Source organism: Rhincodon typus, chromosome 10 (genome assembly GCF_021869965.1).
Source record: "Rhincodon typus isolate 14 chromosome 10, sRhiTyp1.1, whole genome shotgun sequence".
Classification (NCBI taxonomy): domain Eukaryota; kingdom Metazoa; phylum Chordata; class Chondrichthyes; order Orectolobiformes; family Rhincodontidae; genus Rhincodon; species Rhincodon typus.
In genome coordinates, this window is record NC_063341.1 from 27,605,314 (window position 1) to 27,628,475 (window position 23,162).

At 39.2% G+C, this 23,162-nt stretch overlaps 1 protein-coding gene across 5 annotated transcripts in view; it reads right to left on the reverse strand.

Annotated features, from left to right (window-relative positions):
• The window catches only part of kifap3a (kinesin-associated protein 3a), a 202,386-nt gene that overhangs the window by 100,868 nt on the left and 78,356 nt on the right, over window positions 1-23,162 (reverse strand). For 4 of the 5 annotated variants that reach the window (XM_048602252.1, XM_048602254.1, XM_048602255.1 and 1 more), the window contains 3 exons: window positions 22,670-22,775; window positions 21,967-22,145; window positions 7,935-8,097 (listed from right to left, as the gene is read on the reverse strand). In XM_048602252.1, the coding sequence (XP_048458209.1) occupies window positions 7,935-8,097; window positions 21,967-22,145; window positions 22,670-22,775 (448 nt within the window). The remainder of the gene's footprint in view (window positions 1-7,934; window positions 8,098-21,966; window positions 22,146-22,669; window positions 22,776-23,162) is intronic. The other variant, XM_020527062.2, reaches the window with a different exon arrangement.

Sequence of the window (23,162 nt, forward strand, 5' to 3'; positions counted from 1 at the left end):
CATGGGAAATTAGGGGAATGGGTCTGGTTGGGATGCTCTTCGGAGGGGCGGTGTGGACTTGTTGGGCCAAATGGCCTGTTTCCACACTGTAGGGATTCTATGATTCTATGTTAGTTAAGAGTAAAGGGGTAGTAACAAAATTAGCAAAAGTAGAAACTGAAGATCTGAAATGAAAACAGAAATTGCTGGAGAAATTCAGCAGGTCTGGCGTTCCTCTGGAGAGAAAGCAGATTAACTCTTTGTTCATTAACATTGCTGGCTAGGCAGCATTTATTGCCCATCCCTAATTGCCCACAGGGCAGTTAAGAGTCAACCACATTGATGTGGGTCTGGAATCACATTTAGGCCAGACCAGGTAAGGATGGCAGTTTCACTAAAAGACATTAGCTAACCAGATGGGTTTTTGCCCGACCCTCGACAAGGATTCATAGTTATCATTAGATTCTTAATTCCAGATTTTTATTGAATTCAAATTTCACCATCTGCCGTGGCAGGGTTCAAACCTGGATCCCCAGAATGTTATCTGGGTCTCTGGATTAACAATCCAGCGATAATATCTCTAGGCCATTGCCTCCCCCTAATTAACATTTCAAGTCCAGTGACCCTTCTTCAGAACCTGTAATTACATTGATTTGCTCTGCATACCTTTTTAACATTATGTGCTCCATTGGCCAGTCTCTAATCATCCAGCAAATCTGTATTCAAAAGAACACAAACATTATTTCTTGGGTCGCTTCAATTTCGTCCATTTGCCTTGGGATCTTTGGAACTTGCAGTAGGCAATGCATAAGTTTATGACAGCCTTCCTGGAGAAATGCTGCTTTTCCTTGCACTGCTTCTCTTAAGTGTAGAAGCTTAAGTCAGGCCTTGCAGAGCCGCCAGGGAGGGTATGGATATAAATTGTCACTTTTTTTTGGAGCATCATCATGATGTGGTCTTTCCACCCATGCTGCTGCTCTGGCCAGAACAGCATTCTGAGGATATAACAGTCTTGGTCACTGGAAGTAGCAGAATGCTTGTATACAGACACTAGGGAAGTTTTTTTGTAACAAAGTACCTCTCATCTAATTATTAGAGAAGATTAAGTGGTATGGAACTCAATGACAACTGGATTAAAAATGTTTGAGAGAAAATGAGGTGTTACAGATAGGTTTTCCAGATTATTTGGAAATGGGCGGTGTTGTCTCTCAGGATTCTTCTCCAGCTACTTCTGTTCCTTGGGTTATAACAATGATTTGTATATAGGTCTAGAGGGAGTAATGTTAAAATTTGCAGATAACATCAAAATGGCTTGTATTAGCAGTCAAAGTAATGCTAAAGGATCTAAAAGGAGGGTTCTTATTACACAGTGATAGTATTCCTACTTCTGGTCCAGAAGACTTGGGTTCAAGTCCCATCTGCTTCATACATGTGGCAGAACAGATCTGAACAGTTTGGTTGAAAATGTCTAAGTAAACAAAAGGAGGCTGCAATGGGTTATTATTAAAATGATGAACCAAGAAGTGAAACGTAAAATTCAATGTCGGTATGTGTGAAATGATATAATCTTAGAGTCATAAAGTCATACAGCATGGAAACAGACTCTTTGGTCCAATGAATCCACGTCCCAAAATAAACTAGTACCACTTGCCTGCGTTTGGCCCACATCCCTCCAAAACCTTTCCTATTCATATACTTATCCAAACGTCTTTTAAATGTTGTAACCCTACCCACATCTACCACTTCCTCTGGCAGTTCCATTCACACACAAATCTGTGTAAAAAGGTTGCCCCTCCTGTCTTTCTTAAAACTTTCTCCTCTCACCTTAAACACATGTCCCCTGGTTTTGAACCAACCCTAGGGGAAAAAAACCTTTGCTATTCACCTTGTCTGTGTCCATGATTTTATAAACCTGTAGAAGGTCACCCCTCAATCTCCTACGCTCCAGTGAAAAAAAAGTCCCAGCCTATTTTTATAACTCAACACTCCATTCCTGGCAAATCCTGGTAAATCTTTTCTGAACCCTCTCCAATTTAATAATATCCTTCCTATAGCAGGGCAACCAGAACTGCACACAGTACCCCAGAAGGGACCTCACTAACGTCCTGAACAACCTTAACATGATATCCCAACTCCTATACTAAAAGGTCTGAGCAATGAAGGCAAGTATGCTAAATGCCTTCTTAACCACTGTCTACCTGTGATGCAATTTTCAAAGAATTATGTATGTGAACCCTTCAGTCCCTCTGTTCTACAAAACTACCCAAGGCTCAACTTTTTAATTTTGTAAGTCCTGTCTGTGCTGGTTTTACCAAAATGCAATACCTTGCATTCATCCAAATTAAACTCTATATGCCACTGCTCAACCCACTGACACAACTGACCAAGATCTCTTTGTAATCTTAGATAACCTTCTTCACTGACTACTATTCCACCAATTTTGGTGTCATCTGCAAACTTATTAACCATGCCCCCTATTTTCTCATCTAGATCATTTATATAGATGACAAACAGAAGTGGATCACTCCCTGTGGAACACTGCTGGTCACAGACCTCCAGTCAGAAAACCAACCCTCCACCACGACCCTCTGTCTCCTACTACCAATCCAATTGGTACTAAGCATAAATACTAGAGGCCTGGAATATCAAAAAAAAAGAATGCAAATAAAATCTATTCAAGATATCAGTTACAGTAAACGTGCACTAAAGAACATCACATGACACCAAAAATCTTGAGGTAATACAAACACAAACTCATGAGAATGTTGCCAGGTTCAAGAAAATACAAAAGGAAACAGACTTGAAAGACGGTGTTTTCTTATTCAAAGAACCAAGATTACAGAGCAATAGGACCGCTGTTTAAACTTATAAAAAGGTGGGATAGGACAGACAGATGAGTTCGGAAGAAGGGTCATCAACCTGATCATTATCTTTGGTCACAGTTTCCCTCTACAGATGCTACCTGACCTGTAGGGAGTGTTTTCAACATTTACTGTTTATTTTAGATAATAGATTGTTTCTCATGATTGTGGAAGAGATACTATCATTGCCGGATAAAATGCAAGGATTTCAGTACAACAAACAGAATTTTCTTCAGGAGTTGTGGAGCTGCAGAATTTATTTTTAGGTCTTATGTTTAAGGAAGAAACTTTATCAATATTGAAGATTACACTGGATTATGAATGAAGGAAAATAAATTGGAAGGGAAGTATGGTAAGAATTATGTTGTCTTGGAAGAAAAACATAGACATTACTGACTCAGCAAATAACCTATACAGATGTATTTCTCAGCATCAGTCAGTCAATCTGTAGTTCATTTTTGATACATATTTCTTAAAGTATAGAACATTAGCAAGTGATCGGAAACAAAAACAGAAATTACTGGAGAGAAACTCAGCAGGTCCAGCATCATCAATGGAGAGAAATCAGAGTTAATGTTTCAGGTCCAGCAACCCTTCCTCTGGACTGATCTGATCAAGGTGTTTAAAATAGTATAATAAATTGCTTGGGTATAGATATACAAATTATTTCTTCTGATGGGGGAAATCAAGGGCATTTGAATATGATGCTACAATTATATTAATTACATTAAACATTTTGGAAAGAAAACCCATCTGCCTTTAAAATGGACACAATCTTAGGAAATTCTGCTTCCAGAAGTCAAATGACTATCCTTGTGTACTTTGTGTATTGGGACTAGACAGTACTTCTGTCAGGAAAAAATTACAAGAGACCTTTGAAATACAACCAACATTCTTAATGGTAAACTAATCCCTTGACAATGGCTCCCCTGGAAAATAGCTCTTTCTAGTTCAACACAACACCACAAAAGAGAGCTAATTAAGTCAATATAAAACAAAGAACTGTGGATGTTGGAGATCTGAAATAGATCCAGAAATTACTGGCAAATTTCAGGTCTGACAGCATCTGTGGGAAGACCTTGGAGTTAATGTTTTGAATCCAGTGACTCTTCATCAGATGAAGCCTAGAGCCAGCAATTTATGTTTGTTTCAGAGCTATTCAAGCCAATAGCTGAGACAGTCAAAAGTTAATTACCTTGGCTAAAAAGCAATAGATAGGGTTTGCATTCCATGCCTAGGCAACCCAATATTTAAAATAAAAACATACAACAATTTCTGGATTAAAGCCAATTTGAGTTTTGATCTTGAGACTCCTGGACCAAACCACCAAATTCATGTTATAATCTGACTCTGGCCTGATAATTTTAAATTATCGAAGTGAGAGATCCTGGGTACTTATTGAGAGAATGAAGACATAAGATTTCACAGCTTTGAATAATAATTTTTACTATACAAGATTAGAACAGGAAGAGAATTTACAATATATCATAAAACAATTTATATTCTAACATCTACAATTAACCTGAAATAGATGACAGAAATAAAACAAATAACTGCAGATGGAGATCTGAAGCAAAACAGAAATTGCCAGCAGCATCTGTGGGAAGAAAAACAGAGTTAACATCCAACCACAATGAGTCATTGGACTTGTTACATTAAGTCTCTTCCGTTTTCTACAAAGTCTTCATCAGAACTGATAGTTTGGAAAAAGTGGGGTTTATGCTGAAGACAAGTTTGGGGGGATGAAGCAGTTAGGTGGAGTCAGAAGCCCAGAGAGAGAAAGATATGAAGACGATAAGTACATGCGATGATTGACTGAACTCAATGTTGTTTGGTGTGCGTGCGTGTGGTGCTGGGACATGGGAGAGTTTAGGCCCTAAAATTATTGAACTCAATATTGAGTCCGGAGGGCTGTAGGGTCCCTAAGCGGAAAATGAGGTGTTGTTCCTCCAGCTTGCGTTGGGCTTTGCTGGAACACTGCAGCAAGCCAGAGACAGAGATTTTGGCCCTCCCAGCCTGATCGTTAGCAACTCCTTTGTCTGTCCAACTGTCTCTCTCTCTCTGGGATCTATCCTATCGTTTACTCCCTACCCCACCCACCTCCCTATTTTTGCATATAAACTGACGTTTTCCCAGCAACCATCAGTTCTGAGGGTCAGTCACCAGACCTGAAAGTTAACTCTGCTTTTTTCCTTCACAGATGCTGCCAGACCTGCTGAGCTTTTCCAGCAACTTTGTTTTTGTTCCATGTGTTCCTCGCTGTTTTCAGTAATGAAGAGTGACTGGATTTGAAATATTAACTTTGCTTTCTCCCCACACATGCTACCAGAGTTTTGCCAGAAATTTCTGTTTTTGTTTATAAGTAACAAACTGGTCAAACACTCCACAGAGCACGTCCACTAGCAAATGCAGTCAGGACAAATCCTACTGATTTCTAAACAATCCATAGGCACTCATGACACTGTGGATCATCAAAACTGATTAAAACATTATAAAAAGTCAAATTCTTCTCTTGCAAATAGCTAGCTTTGGAATTCCCTCAAAAGACAGTCCATCGCCGATTGCCTCAATCACTCCTTTGGTACTTCACTTTTGATTCCCGAAAGTATGCTCCTCTGTATTCTTGAAAGTGCACTTACTCTCTCAACTCTAGATTTTCACAGGCAGCCAGCTTCACCAAGCCAGTATTACTTTCCTTCTTGTAGATTTTTCTTTGTCTGACCGCTAGTCGTGTTCAGCTGCACTAAGCAAATATTGCTTCTGGGTTTTTCCAACCCCTACTCTCAGTTGCCCTGTGATTTTAATTACTTGTAGGCTCCTTCTGAGCCCTTCACGACTTCTAGGGCTTTTCTAAGCCATAACTACAATACACAGTTGCACTTACTGGTCCATAGGACTTCCACTGAATCCAAACTGCAGAGAGCTATCCAATAGTTCTTGAGGTTTCTTCCTGAGCCTCAACTGCCAAGAATCAGTTCCATATCTCATCAGCATAATACACCAGCAGCATTTTTCTGCAAGGAGCCTGCTTCCGGCTCACCTTCTCTCTCTCCAACTGACTGTCCAGTAACAACTGAACTGTTCAGAGTGAAATCGAGAGGAAATCTCACAAGCTCCACCTTGTACCTAGTCAAGATTAAGTGTAGCACTCATTTGAATAGTTGAGTATAGCAATCACTGGAATACCCTTTTCATGGATGTTAAAATATTCACAAGTTGCTGGCTTTTAAAGTACAAATGGATACAAAAAAACAATTTCAACACAACCTGTATAAGACAGGTTGAGAATAACCACTGAGCACAACCTCTCAAGAATAACTCTGAAAGACACCATTTAGGAAAGAGAACCAATGGAAGAACAAAGAAAAAGTATTTGAGAAATCAACTGTTATCAGAAAGAGTTTAGGCGATTTGCAAGGACCATTACCACAGACCTAGTAAGAAACAAATTAATAACTCTATCTCCTTCACATCTTGCTAAGTCTACTTGACAGGTAGGCACTAATTATTCAAATGAAGCTTCCCCCTCTCTCCTTATTTATTTCAGAACCCCCTTCCCCTCCCCCATTTCTGAAGGGTCTAGGCCCGAAACGTCAGCTTTCCTGCTCCTCTGATGCTGCTTGGCCTGCTGTGTTCATCCAGCTCTACACCTTGTTATCAACTGCTGTATTCAAGACTTGAAGCCATTCACTTCAGCAATAGGCTGCAATAATCTTATTAGACTGATCTTACATCCACCTTTAAGAGGGAGGTGATCATACAATGGTCATGTCGCTGGATGAGTAAATCCAAAACACAGACTGTTCAAATCACATCTTTGTCGCTGGAGGAATTTGAATTTAAATTTAATTAATAAACAAATAAGCAACTGGAAGCTAGTTTCAGTGTTGCAACTCAGAGACACTGTTATCAATTGCTGTAAAAACTCATTGGGTCTACTTTTGAAAACTCATCACGTTTACCTAATCTGTTTGATGTACAACTCTAGACCCACAGCAATCCTATTGCTTCTCAACTATCCTCTGAAATGAGCTAGTAAGCAACTCCGTTCAAGGAAATTAAGAATGGGTAAGAAATACTGGCTTAGCCAGCAACACCTGCGGTCTGTGAATGATGAAACAGTATCATTTATCCTTGTTTACTTTTAAACTTTGCAACTTTATCATAGATAATTAATTTACCAGCTTTTATTCAAATGACTTTCAACAATGATAGTTCTGCAATAAACCTACCTTTTATCTTGCTTAAAACAGAGTTGTGATACTGGGGTTATTGTTAATATTGAATCACTCAGAAACTAAAAGCCAAAGTTATACGAATTCCAATTCATAGACAATTCTGACCACACGCCTGGTGTGGTCATGACGTTTTAACACTTTTATGAACAAACGGTAATGAAACTCAAACTCTCTCCTTGCCAACAAGGCAAGGTTGCTGAGACAATTGAAGCTTCAAGACAGATACATTTTTGTTAAACGTAAACAGGGATATGAAGCAAAGGAAGAAAAAGGGCTTTGAGGTGCATGTTAGTCATGACCTAACTGAACAGCTCAAAGAGCTGAATTACGTATTCCTACTCTTAATGTTTTATAAATTGCTTTACAAATTGCAACTTTGGCAGGTATGACAATGTTTGATTAAATGATGAAATTTAATCACATTCCTTACTGACAACTGAAAACAGCAAGAGGTTGTGCAGATTACGGGTTTCAAGAAAATATGTATCTGTAATCACATAAGAGCTCCTGAAAGTTTACCCTTTATTTTCGTGAAATGGAAATGTTTGCATTCTATTAACGTGCAACCGAGATCACCAGTTCACAACACATAACTATAACCAATTTCCTTTAAAGTTTTCTTCATGTGCTAATCTTCCATCTCACCAACCTTTGCCTCTCCACAGCAAGTGAGGGTTTAGTTCAGTAGGGCTAACAACTATTTCTTCACGTTTGGATCACAACCTATCTAATAAACCCACGCTCATGGTATTTATTTCCTTTGACAGTCATATATACAGCACATCATATAGAATAGGTAAATTAGAAAGACAAAATTGAGAGAATCCAGTCTACTGGTTATGCTTTTAAAAATTACCTATGAGGGCAGTCAATTTTGGGAGTAATCCCACTTGGACCATCTTATTCCGAAGACCAGTGTCGAAAGACAGATTCAGTAGCAAGCGCAGGGTAATATTCAGAAGATCCTCATGTTCACAGGGCACCAACTTTGACAGCTTCTCAACGATGTTCAGCTCTACCTGCAAATTAAGAAAAATAAATAAATATTGAGTATTGCTGTCTTAGCACATGCAGCTCTTTCCTCTTCCAAGTCTTTGATCAATAAATTTAATGTAAAGCTCAAATTGATTTTCATGGTTATGGCCTAAAGTTCAGAAGTTTCAAAGTAGTTTTTAAACTGTATAAACAATGAGGTGATTTGTTACACAGATCTCACAAACCTATGTAGACAAATAACAAAAACAAATTAAACATTACAAATGATATGCATTTTACACATGCTAGACTATTTCTATTTATAGAAATAGCCACAACGTTGGGATGAGGAAATCACTCAGTTTCACAAAACTAGCCTTCCAGCACATAGATTCACATACACATTTTGCATCAATACAACTTCAATTGAAAATACTGGCTTAAAATGATTTGTTTTTCTGAAAACTAACAGTCAAAGGCTGTTTCAACAACCCTGATCACATAAAAGGTTTAGAATATTGGTCATGCAATTTAGGATAAAGGACAGAGCCCGAAGAGAGAGAAGAGCAGTTGGATAGACAAAGGAGTTGACAACGATCTGGCTAGGGAGGTGGAATACCCCTGTTGATGGGGATTATTAGTGACCGACAATGGATAGTGTGTAACGGCAGGCTGTGATAACAAGGCCTGGTGTGTGGGGTAAGAGACTAGGACATGAGAGAGTTTAGGCCTTAAAATTATTGAACTTGATATCAAGTCCGGAGGGCTGCAGGGTCCTCAAGCGGAAAATGAGGTGTTGTTCTTCCAGCTTGCGTTGAGCTTTGCTGGAACATTGCAGCAAGCCAGAGACAGATGTTGGCCAGGGAACAGGGTGTGTTAAAGTGGCAGGCAACTGGAATCTCAGGGTCTTTTTTGCGAGAAGAATGTAGATGTTCTGAGAAGCGGTCACACCGTCTACACTTCACTTCCCCAACGTAGAGGAGACCACATTGTGAGCAGCACACGCAGTTAGAGTCTGGGAAGTGCAGGTGAAGTGTTGCTTCACCTGGAAGGTATGTTTGGGCCCTTGGATACTGGGAAGGAAGGAAGTAAATGGGCAGGTGTTGCACCTTCACCGGTTGCAGGGGAAGGTGCCGTGAGACTGTGGGAGGTGTTGGGGGTGAAGGAAGAGTGGACCAGGGTGTCCCAGAGGTAACAGTCCCTGCAGAAGGTGGACAAGGAAGTGAGGGGGATGTGTGTTTGGTGGTGGCGGAAATGGCAATCTGACGATCTTCTGGATGTGGATGCTGGTGGGATAGTAGGTAAGGACAAGGGGAACCCTATCACTGTTGCGGGAGGGAAGAGACGGGGTGAGGGCGGAAGTGCGGCAGATGGGTCGGACCCATTTGAGGGCCCCGTCGACACGGTGCTGGGGAATCCTCGGTTAGTGGCCACTAATATCCACTATAAACCCACAGACTCCCACAGCTACCTGAACTATACATCCTCTCACCCTGCTTCCTGTAAAGACTCCATCCCATTCTCTCAGTTCCTCTGTCTCCATCGCACATGTTCAGATCAAGCCAACTTCAACAAGGGAGCTTCTGAAATGTCCACCTTCTTTCTCAACTGAGGAATGTTGTTCTGATTCTGCGGTTACTCAGGACAAACACAAGCTCCTGCACAATTTCTGAAGCTCTCATGGCTGGTTCTACACAAGTTAGGCACAGAGATACGTACATTGGACTGACTTGAAAACAAGACATTCTGCAGATAGGAGTCGAATATGAACATGAATCCATCAAAGTTATCTGCCACTCAACGCACTGACTGATACTCATTTGTCAATCTTCAAGTCCACTGAGGTTATATTCAATTGTAGTTTTTGACTACAAAGCCTTTGTGTATTTTCATTAGACAGTCTTGCTGCTGTATAAAAACTATACTGACTGCCTTTTCCATCCGAGAGTATCTTCTCAATATACCCTTTTGTGAAATGCTTTGACAAGATGACCCTTCACCTTGCAGCTCTACCATATGTGCCCAATGCTGTCCTAAACATTGGTGACAGGATTTTCTAACTGAAAACTTGAAGGCGAGGGCCATCAGTTTACTCAGCCACAGCTTGCTTACTTCCGCAGACAGCAAGTGGTTGTTAGTTCTGACTTCTTTTGCGTTACATTCTGTCATGGAAAAAACTGCTTGGCAAGCAACGTTAAAGGTTAACTTAAGCAATGTCGGCGACTTACTCAGAATGCTCTCACTTTCTAAACAAAATGCAAATCTATTCCCTTATGCTTTCTCCTGAAATTTTACAGCTTTTACAAAACTACGATAAAGGTTTCCACTATCTTTGCCTGTTAACATTTTTTAATTCTCCTGTGGGACGTGGGTGCCACTGGCTGGGCTAGCATTTATTGCCTGTCTATGGTTGTCCTATGAGCTGCCTTCTTGAATTGCTATGATCCATATGATATAGGTTGACACACAACTACTTTAGGGTGGAAATTCAAGGATTTTGAACCAGTAAGTGAAAGAACAAAGAACATTTAAAAAGGCATCTGGATGGGTACATGAATAGGAAGGGTTTAGAGGGATAGGGGCCAAATGCTGGCAAATGGGGACGAGATTTATCTAGGATATCTGGTCAGCACAGACAAGTTGACTGAAGGGTCTGTTTCTGTACTGTATATCTCTATAACTGTTAACAATGAGAGGTCAAGTAAAAGGTACACAGTGGTCTGCCAACAGCAAAATTCTTTCAGATACATTATTAAAGAATCACCCCACAGCACCCAAACTTACTCAAGTTTTCCATACATAACAGTTATTTAGCATGCTAGATTGGGGTGTTCCACCCTGTCACTTCAGGATTCATGTCCAGATAGAAAGAACAAAACAAACAAACAAACAGAATGCTTGGCTATTCAATAGTAATCATCATCGGCGATCCCTCACAGATGAGGATGACTCTCCTCCGCTCTGATGGCAAGTCCGTAGGTGGCTGTATAGACTGACGCAGCTTCCGCAGGCTCTGTTATACTTAGGGCAGGTGGTGGTCATGGGAAGGGGTGGGTGAGGCTTAAATGTGGCAGCACGCTCCTTCTGCTGTTTTCGCATGGTTTACGTTTTTTCCCTGACGGCAAGTCTTCAGGTGCTCGAAGCCTTTCTGGATGCTCCCCCTCCACTTTGGACGGTCTTGGGCCAGAGATTCCTACGTGTCTGTGGGAATATCACAATTCACCAGTGAGGTCTCAAGGGTATCATTGAAGTGCTTTCTCTGTCCATCTGGTGCTTGCCTGCCATTTTGGAGTAAAGTATCTTCTTGGGGAATCTCGTGCCAGTAGTGCAGACGATGTGCCTAGCCCATTGTAGCCAATCAAGGGTGGTCAGTGCCTCAATGCTGGGGACGTTGGCGTGGTTGAGGACACAGGTATCAGTGTGACTTTCTTCCCAGCAGATTCACAGGAACTTGCGCAAGCAGCATTGGTGGTTCTGCTCCAGTGCCTTGGTGTGTCTGCTGTAGACAGTCCACGTCTCAGAGCCATATAGGAGGGCGGGAATCATCCCAGCTCTGTAAACCATCTTGGTTTCAGATCTGGTGCTGTCCTCAAACGTCCTTTTCCTCAGGCCGAAGGCTGCACTAGCATACTGGAAGCGGTGCTGGATTTCTTCATCAATAGCTGCTCTGGCCAACAGGGCACTCCCAAGGTACTGGAAGTGATCCATGTTTTCTAAGGCCTCCCCACGGACCTTGATGATCAGGGCTTTGCTCCACAATGCAGGGCCAGGTTAGTGGAGGACCTTCACCACGTGGATGTTCAGGGTGAGACCCATGCTCTCATATGTCTCCGTAAAGGTGATGATAGCCTAGGGTACATCGTCTGATTGCATATAAGAAAGCATCATCTGCTTACTGCAGATCAATGATGTTGGGGTGACTTTGGTTTTGGCCCAAAGGCAGTGGAGGCTAAATAATTTCACACAGGTTCTGTAAGTTAGCTCCACTCCAGGGAGGAGGTGAAGCATTGCAGCGAGGTAAATCAAGAACAGTGCTGGGGCAATGGTGCAGCCCTGTTTGACACCAGTGCGAAGAGGGAATGGGTCGGTGTGGAGCCATTTGTCATGAGCATGAATATTATCAATCTTCACGACAATAGTGAAAGCCTTCTCTTCGAGCAAGATCCAGGAGTGTTTTTATCAATATGAATGCTGTGGCAACCGTACTCGCATAGCTTGACTGCTTTCCTCCAGCTAAAGCAAAAAAAAAACTGAACAGCTGAACACTGCTCTTTTAACGATATATGCGCTTTTGCTACTAGTACACACAGTTTCAAGCCTTAAAAGTGAAAAATTCCTCTCTAAAAGTTTGTGTAATTGCAGCAACTTCAATTACAATGTCTTTATTGCAAATATCTGGATAATAAATTCCATAACCTCTATTTCACTATTTCAATTGCTTATTTTAGTATCTTCAAGGAACAATTTTTTTTGTACAAAATTTATATAGCTTTTCTGGAAACTTACAATCCAATACAGAGAAGAAATCCAAAGAGTGCAATTCTGCTTAAATGCTTGAAATAAATGAGTAATACTTTTGGTGAATTAACACAAGACACTAAACATCGAAGACCAGTAAACTATTTGCCAAATTAAAACATGTGTTTTTGAGATACAAAATTCATTTGAATGGATTTCACCAATGAAGTTAAAAATATTGTACTGTACAAAATGAGAGATGGAGGGACATACAATATTAAGGATTTAATGGGGCACAAACAGTATCACTTCAGAACAATGAATTTGCTTATGTATCCAGATGCAATTTGACTTGATCATGACAATCCGTTTTGTTGCTATAATGCTATAATAAATAACGTTTGTTGAAGCATTAAAATGGAATAGAAGGTGAGAGAATATCAAAGTCCACAGAGATCAACAAAAGTTTATAAAAAGCAAATTTCTTATTTTCTGCCAACAAGTTTGCCTTCATACAATACTATCACAGCATTCAACTCCCTTCACTGAACACTTTATATACGATCTAATTAAAAGAATTCTGGTGCATTGCCCACTTTCAATAAATTCATACAACGTGTACACAGGTGGGCTGAAAAAGAAATTGAGAACTTGAGTGCATTGCACATATGGGGGTCCATATACAGATCATCTGGGTCTTAACTTGAACCACCTGCATGTCCAAATCACTTTCCCCGTAACTCATTTTCAGCATTAAACAGTGCTTAATGTCTTTATAGGTTTTTCTTCATGCAAAAGTATTAGGCTAATGACAAAACACATTGAAGAAAAGCTGGCTTTAATTACAATCAAGTTAAGATTTAGCACATCATTACAAAGCATTTAAGGTCTTCAGACAGTCATGTGTAATCCCATGGTGGTTTCACATTCTTAAATACCTCCAGGAGAAAAAAAGTTAGACAAGTGCAAAAATGTTTCATAATGTACTTTTAATGATTAGGATTATTAATGTTTAATATGTAAACTGCATATAGAGTCCTTTGATTAATATGCAACTTAAGATATAACAAAATCCCCATTTATTTTGCTATTCTCATTGGTATGAGATACAGCATAATATAAAATTTCTTTTGCCGTACTTGCACTGACCAGAAGCTCAATTCGGCAAGCGCATATGGGACCATTTTTAACTAATACTAAATTGATTAATTGGCTTCCAGCAAAAACACAGTAAGCTACAAATGAGTCATTTTCTTTTTGCTTAAAGAAAGTCAAAAATCAACCAATGAAAGCTTCCTTTGATGCTTCAACATTAAATTTAAAAAATTAAAACAACTTGCTTGAAGCCAATATGCTTTCCTTTTTTAAAGTCATGATTTTCAGGCAGACAACAGTTTTATTAATCATTATTTGCTTTGACCAAATGCCTGGAGAAAACCAAAAAAAAGTAGCTTTAGCTCTCTTTTGGAACAACACACAAATTTATGGTTGTAAACACATTGAAAGTATTCTACCATTTAACACTAAACAAACTTGCATTCGGAAAAGTGGCAAGATTTTGAAACAACTGTTCATGTTGCAACTTTGATAAATTCCTCTGTTACTCATATAGGATTACTTCCAGGTGTAACTTTTCAAAGACTTCCAAAGCTGATTAAAAAGGATGAAAAGCCTGGAAAATTTATGAGTTGCATTAACACAGTATTTTCTTCCCACTCCAAGAAAGAAAACCAGGATGTCCATTTAATTAAAATACAACAAAATAAAAGGAGATGAAAACAATCTCTGGACTTTTGATGGAAAAAATATTGAGTAGGTCTGCATAGATAAAATGTTTACTGGCACGTAATAGCATGTAGTGTTATAGCACAGAATGATGCTAGAACAACAATCTAGGTTGCATTAGCTGAAAGGCTGAGCGGGATAATTCACTGCCTAGTTTGGTACTGAGGCACATCAATGTACAAACCAGGCAAGAACAAGTGAACATTTAACTTCTCAAAATCTACAGCAATTCTAGACCACGTAACTGCTCGTAAACACACCACCTAATACTTCATGGTCTTTGGGCTAATGAGGTTCTCTTTATAAATGTGCTTGTGTGAAACAAAGTAACAAATTTCTTCAAATTACGACAAGTCAGTTCTATATTTGAATACTTAAGCACATTATGCAGATGACCACCACATTGTTAAATAACTGATCCCAGCCAAAGAGACCAGAAGCATTGTAATTGGTTTCAGCACCGTAACGGTTAGTAGTAGGAAAACATGCAATAATCATCATTCCCAATGTCTACAAGTGCAAGTGGCAAAAAGGATGTAACTCAGTTCAAACAGCTCACACCATGTTCCAAACACATGACCTAGGAGTATGTGAAGAATGCAATGAGATACTGAAGGATTGCCAGAAACTCAAATTATATCAGAAAGATGAGAGCAAAAAATTACACCTTGAAATTATGCTTACATGATGTGCTCAAGCAGGTCTTCAAATATAACACTGATTTTTCTAAATTTCCTTTCAAACAAATCATCTTAAAACTTAATTCGTACGCATTGAAGTTTATGCATTATTATAATGGCTTAGATAGCAGTAATTAATTACATTTGTCAAGAATCAAATATTCCTCAGTTACCAAACTCCAATACTTTTTTACTTAATCTCGCTAGCCAGATGAACAAAGAAGTGATCAACGTTTTACAAAGATGAAAGAGGCAGAGAATATCAATTTCTTAATTTAAAGATCCAAGCTCTGATATAGAACTGAACAGCAAATATACAAAATGTCAGTAAAACTAAATTTTAGATCTGCTTATGATAAAAACTAGCTCCTGAAAGAGGCAAAATGTTCAAAGCAACATTTTCAAGCTTTAATACAATAATTTTTTTTTCATTGACACTAATCAAATGTGAAACTCTTTTCCTGTCCTTTTAATGGTTTATAAATTTCTTGCTGTTGTCTGTTACATCACTTTTCTATTTCCATATTCTACTGTGCATGATTTCAATTTATTTTGATTTGAGTGCACTTGGAAAAATTTGATAAACCTCAATGCCTTGAGAAGGTTTGTTTTTAAAACCGTATTTTTATATACCTTTGTTAGCTCCATAGCATCTCTCCAGTGTGGAAGAAGGGCTTTCGGCCCAACAACTCCACACGAACCTCTGAAGAGCATCCCACCCAGGCTCATTTCGCTACCCTGTCCCTATAACCCTGCATTTCCTATGGCTAACACACTTGACCTATACATCTCTCGGCACTATGGGCAATTTAGCATGGCCAAACCACCTAATTTGCACATCTTTGGATTGTGGGAGGAAACCAGAGCACCCAGAGGAAACCCACGCAGACACACGGGAAGAATGCGCAAACCCCACGCAGCTAGTCCCCCGATGGTGGAATTGAACCCGTTCCCTGGTGCTGAGAGGCAGCAGTGCTAACCACTGAGCTACCATGCTGTCCCAGCTGATAGTGTAAAATATACCAAGTTGAATATTCATATTAATCACAAAATAAAAATTTGGGTAAGGAACAGAGGAACTGACAGCTATGTACAGTATTAGAAATCTTTCAAAGTGGCAGGGCAAGTTCATTATGAATTAGATGAAAACAGGGTTGAGGGACTTCCCTTATAAGGAGAAATTGGAGAAGTGAAGATCATCTGTTTATGATTGATCTGGTTTAGGATTTAAGACGACTGTAAAATGTTGAGGAGTTTCCTCTAAGATTGAATGGCAACTAGAGGTCACAGACTTAAAATAACTGGCTAATGAACTAGAAGGAAAACGTGACAATCTTTTCGCCCCTACCACAAGTTAAGATGGCAAATGCTGAAAAGCAAACTTATTTGGAACCTCAAAAGCAAATTGGAAACTTGACAAGGAATAAGTTTCAGGGTCACGGGTAAAGCTTTGGTGTGGAAATAAATGAGACAGCACAGGTACAATGGGCTAAGTGACTTCCTTCTGTGCTATAAGATTCTACAACTAAAAAACAAGTCCTTCATCTTTTGCCCATTCATCATAGAGGTTGATGAGTTAAAAACAAAAAAAAGTCATGGGAATTTGATGGTGGGAAGTCTTTCAGTTGTGCGTACTAACACTTCTGGATACCTAAAGAAAAACCAGACTCAAAGACCAGACTCTTGTAGGGCATTCGTAGCATCCCTAACTGAGCCAGGAGCCTGGGATCCAGTTCCATTCGCTCCAGAGGTGTGTAATAGCAGCTCGCAACAGGCTGATCAGGAAAATGTGTGCGCACACTGCGTGTGTAAATATATCTATGACTGTGTCTATATATTATATACAAATAGATAAAGCAGACCCAGTCACAGTGATTTGATGGTGTGAAACCCATTCGTTGTGTATGATAACATTTCTACATATAAAAGCAAACCCAGAGATAGGGCTGCAGAACTGTCTGTCTGTCCTAGGCTGGAACTAGCCTTTGTATGCAACATTCATCATACAGGTGAAGCTTCGAGAAAAGCTACGAGATGGCTGTTGACCCGCGTGGGTCATTGCGCTGCATATAGTGCTGTTTAACAAAATGATGGAAGATGTTAGTCTCCCTATGTCTGGTTGGGCCAGGAGCCGGATAAATAACCGCCCTGCAAGGTTGTTTGTGGTGACATCTTGTGTTAAATGTGAGAACCACGTAAGTAAAAGCAAGGCATCCGTCTCGACTCAGACGGAAAACCTGAGACCCATAGTTCCCTATCCTATCTCACTCCCTGGATGCAAGCTAAAGGGGTTAGGTGATAGGAAGGACGCAGAGACAAGTGTAGTTGTGGAAACGACCAGTACGATAGTTCAATCTACTGATGAAATAAGAACATGGGTTTTCTACAACAGAAATTTTAGTAACAATGGTCATGATACATCAGAGCAAGGAGACAATGAGCGTGGAGACATGTTCGGGTATGTTAAGGTGACTGAGCCACCCCAAGTAGAGAGTAGAGAAGAGGTTGTATTTCGGTATCCGGTTGACATGTTTGTGTGTAATGTGTGTCAAATTATATGTGCCACAATGGGCGAGTATCGCGTACGTAATAAGAAGAGGCATGGTATCAAGGTCATTAGGGTTAAATGTAGTAAATGTGGAAAATCTGGATAATATCACTCCATTGCCCGTCACTACACTAAATGTAAGGGAGAAAATAGGGTGGGTAGTGAAGCAACCTTTAGATGTTCGATGTGCGATCTTTGTTTTAGTACAAAGATCGGTCTAGGGCAACATGAAAGACACATGCATGCAGAAGCAAGAAATCAAAGAGGATAGAGAGTAATAAGCAAAAGAAAAGAGAAATGGCTGGTAGTAAGAGAAAGGGAATATGGACGGAGGAAGAGACTAAGTTGTTGTTGCAACTGAAAGCTAGACATATCGGTGAGAAACAAATCAATAAGAAGATAACTGAAGCTATACCATCAAAAACGGCAAAGCAGATCTCTGATAAGAGGAGAGGTCTTCTTAAGAATAAGGCTAATAGAAGAGTGGATGAAATAGATGTCTCTAGGGAGAGTGAAGAGGAGATAGACGAGTTAGGAGTTGGTGGTAATGAGTTAGAAGAACAGGGTCAGGTGTTGGAGAGATGGAGCAGAGGTGAATCTTCTCAGTCCACTCAAGGTACCTTAGAGGAAATGTTAATTAAGTTAGAAAATTATATCAGGATTGGAGAAGATCGACAGGTAGCCAAGTGGATTGACATAAGTACTGAAAGATTATTGGAAAAGAATAGGAAGGAAAAGGAAAAGGATGTTAGGGGTAAAAGAAAGATTAGAAAGGAAGGGGATAATCAAAGATTAAGACGAAAGGGAAACGGGGCTCAAAGGAGATTCGCTGGGAAGAAAGCGAAATTTCTGGCAAGTCAATTGTTAGATAAAACCAATAGGAAACAACTTGCACGAGAGATGATGGGAGCTCCTCCTGGTTATATAAGTCAGTTCAGTGAGGAACAATTGACCCGGGTTTTTGAAGAAAAGCTTGCTAATTTTAATAATAAAGCAAACATTACCAAGTTTAGACCGTATATGGGAGAGAGAGATTTTGATGAGTTAATGCAGGAGATAGATAATGAAGTAGAAGATGCGGCCATTAGTGAATCTGATCCTAAAACAGCGGCAGGTATTGATGGGTGGGGGCTGAGAGACATTAAAGAAATTTATTTGAAGAACGTCACTTGGCTTCCGCGCCTCCTTATCGCATGGTTGAGGGCTGGAGTGATCCCGAGTGTCCTGAAACAAAGTAGAATTGTGTTGATACCGAAAACGGATAACCTGGAAAGTTTGAAAGACATAGGCAATTGGCGGCCCATAACTATAGGCCCTATCTTGCTGTGCATCTTTACTAGGATTTTAGCGAAGAGGCTTAGCAAGGTAGTGCAATTGAATATAAGACAGAAAGGCTTCTTAGCGGGATCATCGGGGTGTAATGAGAACATGGTGATTTTGAGGAATGTCATTAAAGGGGCCAAGAAGCAAGGTAGGGATCTGGCGGTTGTCTTTGTTGATCTGGCCAAAGCTTTTGATTCAATAGGGTATAGGTTACTTGCCATGGCATTAGAAAGGTTATCTCTGCCGAAAGATTTTACTCGATTAATTATAAATCTTTATACAAATAATACGACAGTAGTAGAGGGAAATAATTTTAAAATATCTCCTATAATGATTCGACACGGTGTGAAACAAGGAGATCCTTTATCTCCTATGCTTTTTAATATTGCCATGGACACCCCGATTAGTACATTGGAGGAATCTGGATCGGGAGTATCAACGGAGCGGCAGGGAGAGACTGTCCATTTCACAGCACTGGCGTTCGCAGACCATATTGCTCTGGTCAGCAGTTCTCATGTGGGTATGACCAAAAACTTGAAAATTGTACAGTGGTTTTGTGAAAACACTGGCCTTATGATGAATATAAAGGAGACCAAAGGCTTCCACTTTCAATATAAGGATAAAACATTTTTATATAACGGTATGAAGGAGTGGACATTGGGAACTGGCGCTGTGCAATAATGTCAACCCTGGAGAATTTGAAAAATATCTCAGAGCCATAATCGATCCATGGACGGGAGTTCGATTGAATGAGTGGGAAAAGACCTTGAAGGAATGGACGGAGAATTTACGAAAAGCAGCCCTCCGACCGATACAGAAATTAGAAACTTTTCGTATATATTTTATACCTCGGATGTATTATCATCTGGTCCTGGCAGAGGTATCGCAAAATGTCCTGTGCAAGTTAGACTCTTTTATCCATGGTTTTATAAAAGAAATTTTACATCTTCCCCCATATATATTGAATGGGGTATTATATGCCCGCAACAGGGATGGGAGCTTGGGGATTCCGCAGTTAGAAATTCAGGTCCCAATTGCGATTTTAAAGAAACAAGCGGCATTAGAAATGGCAAAAGATAAAGTTATTCATGCATCATTTCAATTTTGTCAAGAAAGGAATATAGAGGGAATTAGAGAATTGACGAATTTGAAAGTGATGCAAGAAATATGGCCAACAAGGTGGACAGAGTTGGAGCTTGAGGAGGACGATGACAGGCTTAAGGATGAGTCGTTGAAGAGTTTAAGCTCAAACTACCGGGATTGGAGGAGTGTTGAACGGCGAAGGTGGACGTCATTGCAATGCCAAGGATTGGGACTACATTATTTTAAAAATGATGACATCTCTAACTCACAGATCAGAATGGCCCCGAATATGAAAACATCTACGGTAATTAATATACTACTGCTGCAGTCTAATATTTACTCCACGCATACAACATTAATGCACGGACGATCTCTCTGTAACAAAGTCTGCCGGAGATGTGCTGCTTCCACAGAAACACTCCCACATATAATCGGGACTGTGTCCAGCAGTTAAGAATATACGAATTAAAAGACATAACAAGATAACAGAGAGATTATATCAGTTCGTGGGTAGATATGGATGGAGAACTTTCGTAGAACCCCGGATTAAAGATGCAGAGGGGAAGGTATGGAAACCAGATTTAATTTTTCAGAAGAATAGGAAAGTAGTGGTGGTGGATGTAACGGTAAGATGAGAATAATGTGGAAGCCTTGGATAAAGCCTGGGAAGAGAAGATTGCTAAGTACAGGCATCTTGCGGAGAATATGAAGGAAATGACAAAAGGCGAGATGCCAGTATTTTATGGCTTTATAATGGGTGCACGGGGCAAATGGACCATATGGAACAGCAGATTAATGGAATGCTTAGGCATTAAGAAATTTCGGTCGTTTGCCCAGGATGTATCCAGATTAACCGTCTCATTGACTCTGGAACTTTTACAGATTTTTAGTGATAAGTGAAAGATTAATTGAACTCTAATGCTCTGATTAAGGGAAGCTTGCAAATTTTAGAATGTGTTATTTGTTTTAGAATTTTAGTCATTTTATTGTTTGATTTTATAGTTTTAGTATTAGTGTATTTTAAGATCTTAATTTTAGATTTAGTTTTAAGGAAATTTTATTGGTTTATTAATAAAGTATTGGATTTTAGTCACATATAATGGTGGTGGGTAAAGGGTGTTAATATTTCACTTTATTCTGACACATCAGATGATGTAAAAAAAGGTATTTTACGAGGCTATTGATGTGTCACCCCGCTCATGGTTCCCGGCCTGGTGTTCTGCGATATGATAAGAGACATTCCCCAATAAAATCTAGGTGGGGTAACTAGATAGTAGATTAATTATGACGCGTCGATGAGCGACGTTAAAACTCGGCAAAGGCACTGGTCTGATACAGTGTTGTTAACAGTGGCTCGGTTTTGGTGTTCAACAAACAATGTTCTTTTCCAGTCAGGCTTCCCGAGTTATTACACCACCTAATAATAGCCTTCTCCTTCAAAGTACTCTCAATCACTGAAAAAAAATCATATTTCCAAGTCAAAACATAGTTCACTTATTCAAAATATTCATGCTTATAGTCCAGCTAATCTTTGAAATTAAATATATTTACTAGTAGCACTATTAGCATTCATAGATTTAGCAGAATAAATAGCAATGTAGAACATGTATTCAGTTTGGTCTTCAAGTCAAACCAAAAAGGCAACAAAAGAAACTTTTTTTTTTAAAATGCTCCATTTTTGTTTGTTTAGGACAATGGTTGATTCCATCGGATTCTGATCTTGATGGGACCAGTCAAATTCATGACTGATTTGGTATCAGTATTGCTGGCCAAAATCTAACTGCTAAAAGTGATTTCTTAGCCAAATATGGATATTGTTGATAAGACCGGCATTTACTGCTCATCCCCAGTTTTGTTGGGAACAGAGTGTAAGATCTTATTCCCATGTTCATCTTATTTGAATAGTTTCAACTTCATTCTGACATTTGAGAATAGAAACTTAGATGCAATAAGAGAAACATGATATTTAGTGATGCATGTAAAGTTTTTTTAAACAATCCCGTCAGTGTATATGGTAGGGACTCTAGACTACCTACCATATCATTCTTGTTCTCCACAAATACACTGAGCTTCTTCAGAAAGGACATCACTAGAATCAGCAACTCAAAGTTTTCTCGGTCAAGTGTTTTCACAAGCATGTGAACGATATTTTTGTTCCTCATTTTCAGTTCAGTCCTCGTGTCTTCAGCCAGATTTAAAAGAAGATAGAAGGCAACTAGAAAAAAAAAACACAATGCAAGTGATTTTCTTTTTAAACTGTAAAATGCATGGGGGTTTCAGTGTGATCATTAAACAATTCTGAACTACCAGTGTAAAATGTAATTAACTTACACAAGCATTAAATAAAAGCACAAAACTAAAGCAAATCCACCAACATGATATATGTTTGAAGTGTCATTCAAAACAAAAATGATACGAGGTATCATTTATTTTAAATGAACTGTTAAATGGAACTGAAAAATACTTAAATTCATATTTAAATTATCACACAAATAAAGACCAGTTTTCACTAGTAGGTAAAAAGAATGTATGAGGGATGGTGAAGGTGAGACTTTTTCAATTAGTTATTCTGAACAAAACCATAAATGCTCATAAAGGAGAAATGACTGATTTCACCAAAAGAAATATAATGCAAGAAACCCTCTCCAATTGCTTGAAGAAATATGCCAGATCAGAAATTCCTTCATCCTATTTTTGTCTTGTAGCAGTTTACAGTTTTTTAAATCAAGTATGACCTACCTCTCAACAGTTGTTCTTGCTTGATAACTAAACCCTGATATTTCTTGTATGTTTTCTCATAGTCTTTCTTCAGTACCTGGTTATCAGCATCATCTTCAAGTGAAGGCTAAAGTTAAGGAATCATCACTTGCATTACATTAATTTCTGTGTGATTGAATAATATCCTATAAATCTAAATCTACCATACCCAATTTTTAATTTAAAAATTTGGCTTAAGAAAATTGCTGTCTTTATTTATGTAAAGCACTGCAATGGAGAAAATATCTCAACACAAGTACCCCTGTATCTGAAAACTGTGTTAGCTTAATTACATCATTTTTATTATTTCATTAAATGAGAGCATTATGGGCAAAGCCAGCATTTATTGCTATCCCTATTTGCCCTTGAACTTGCGAGGCCATTTCAGAGGACAGTTAAGAGCTCAAACATTGCTATTGGTCTGCAGTCAAATACAGGCCAGAAAAGATAAGGGTGGCAGATTTTCTTCCTTGAA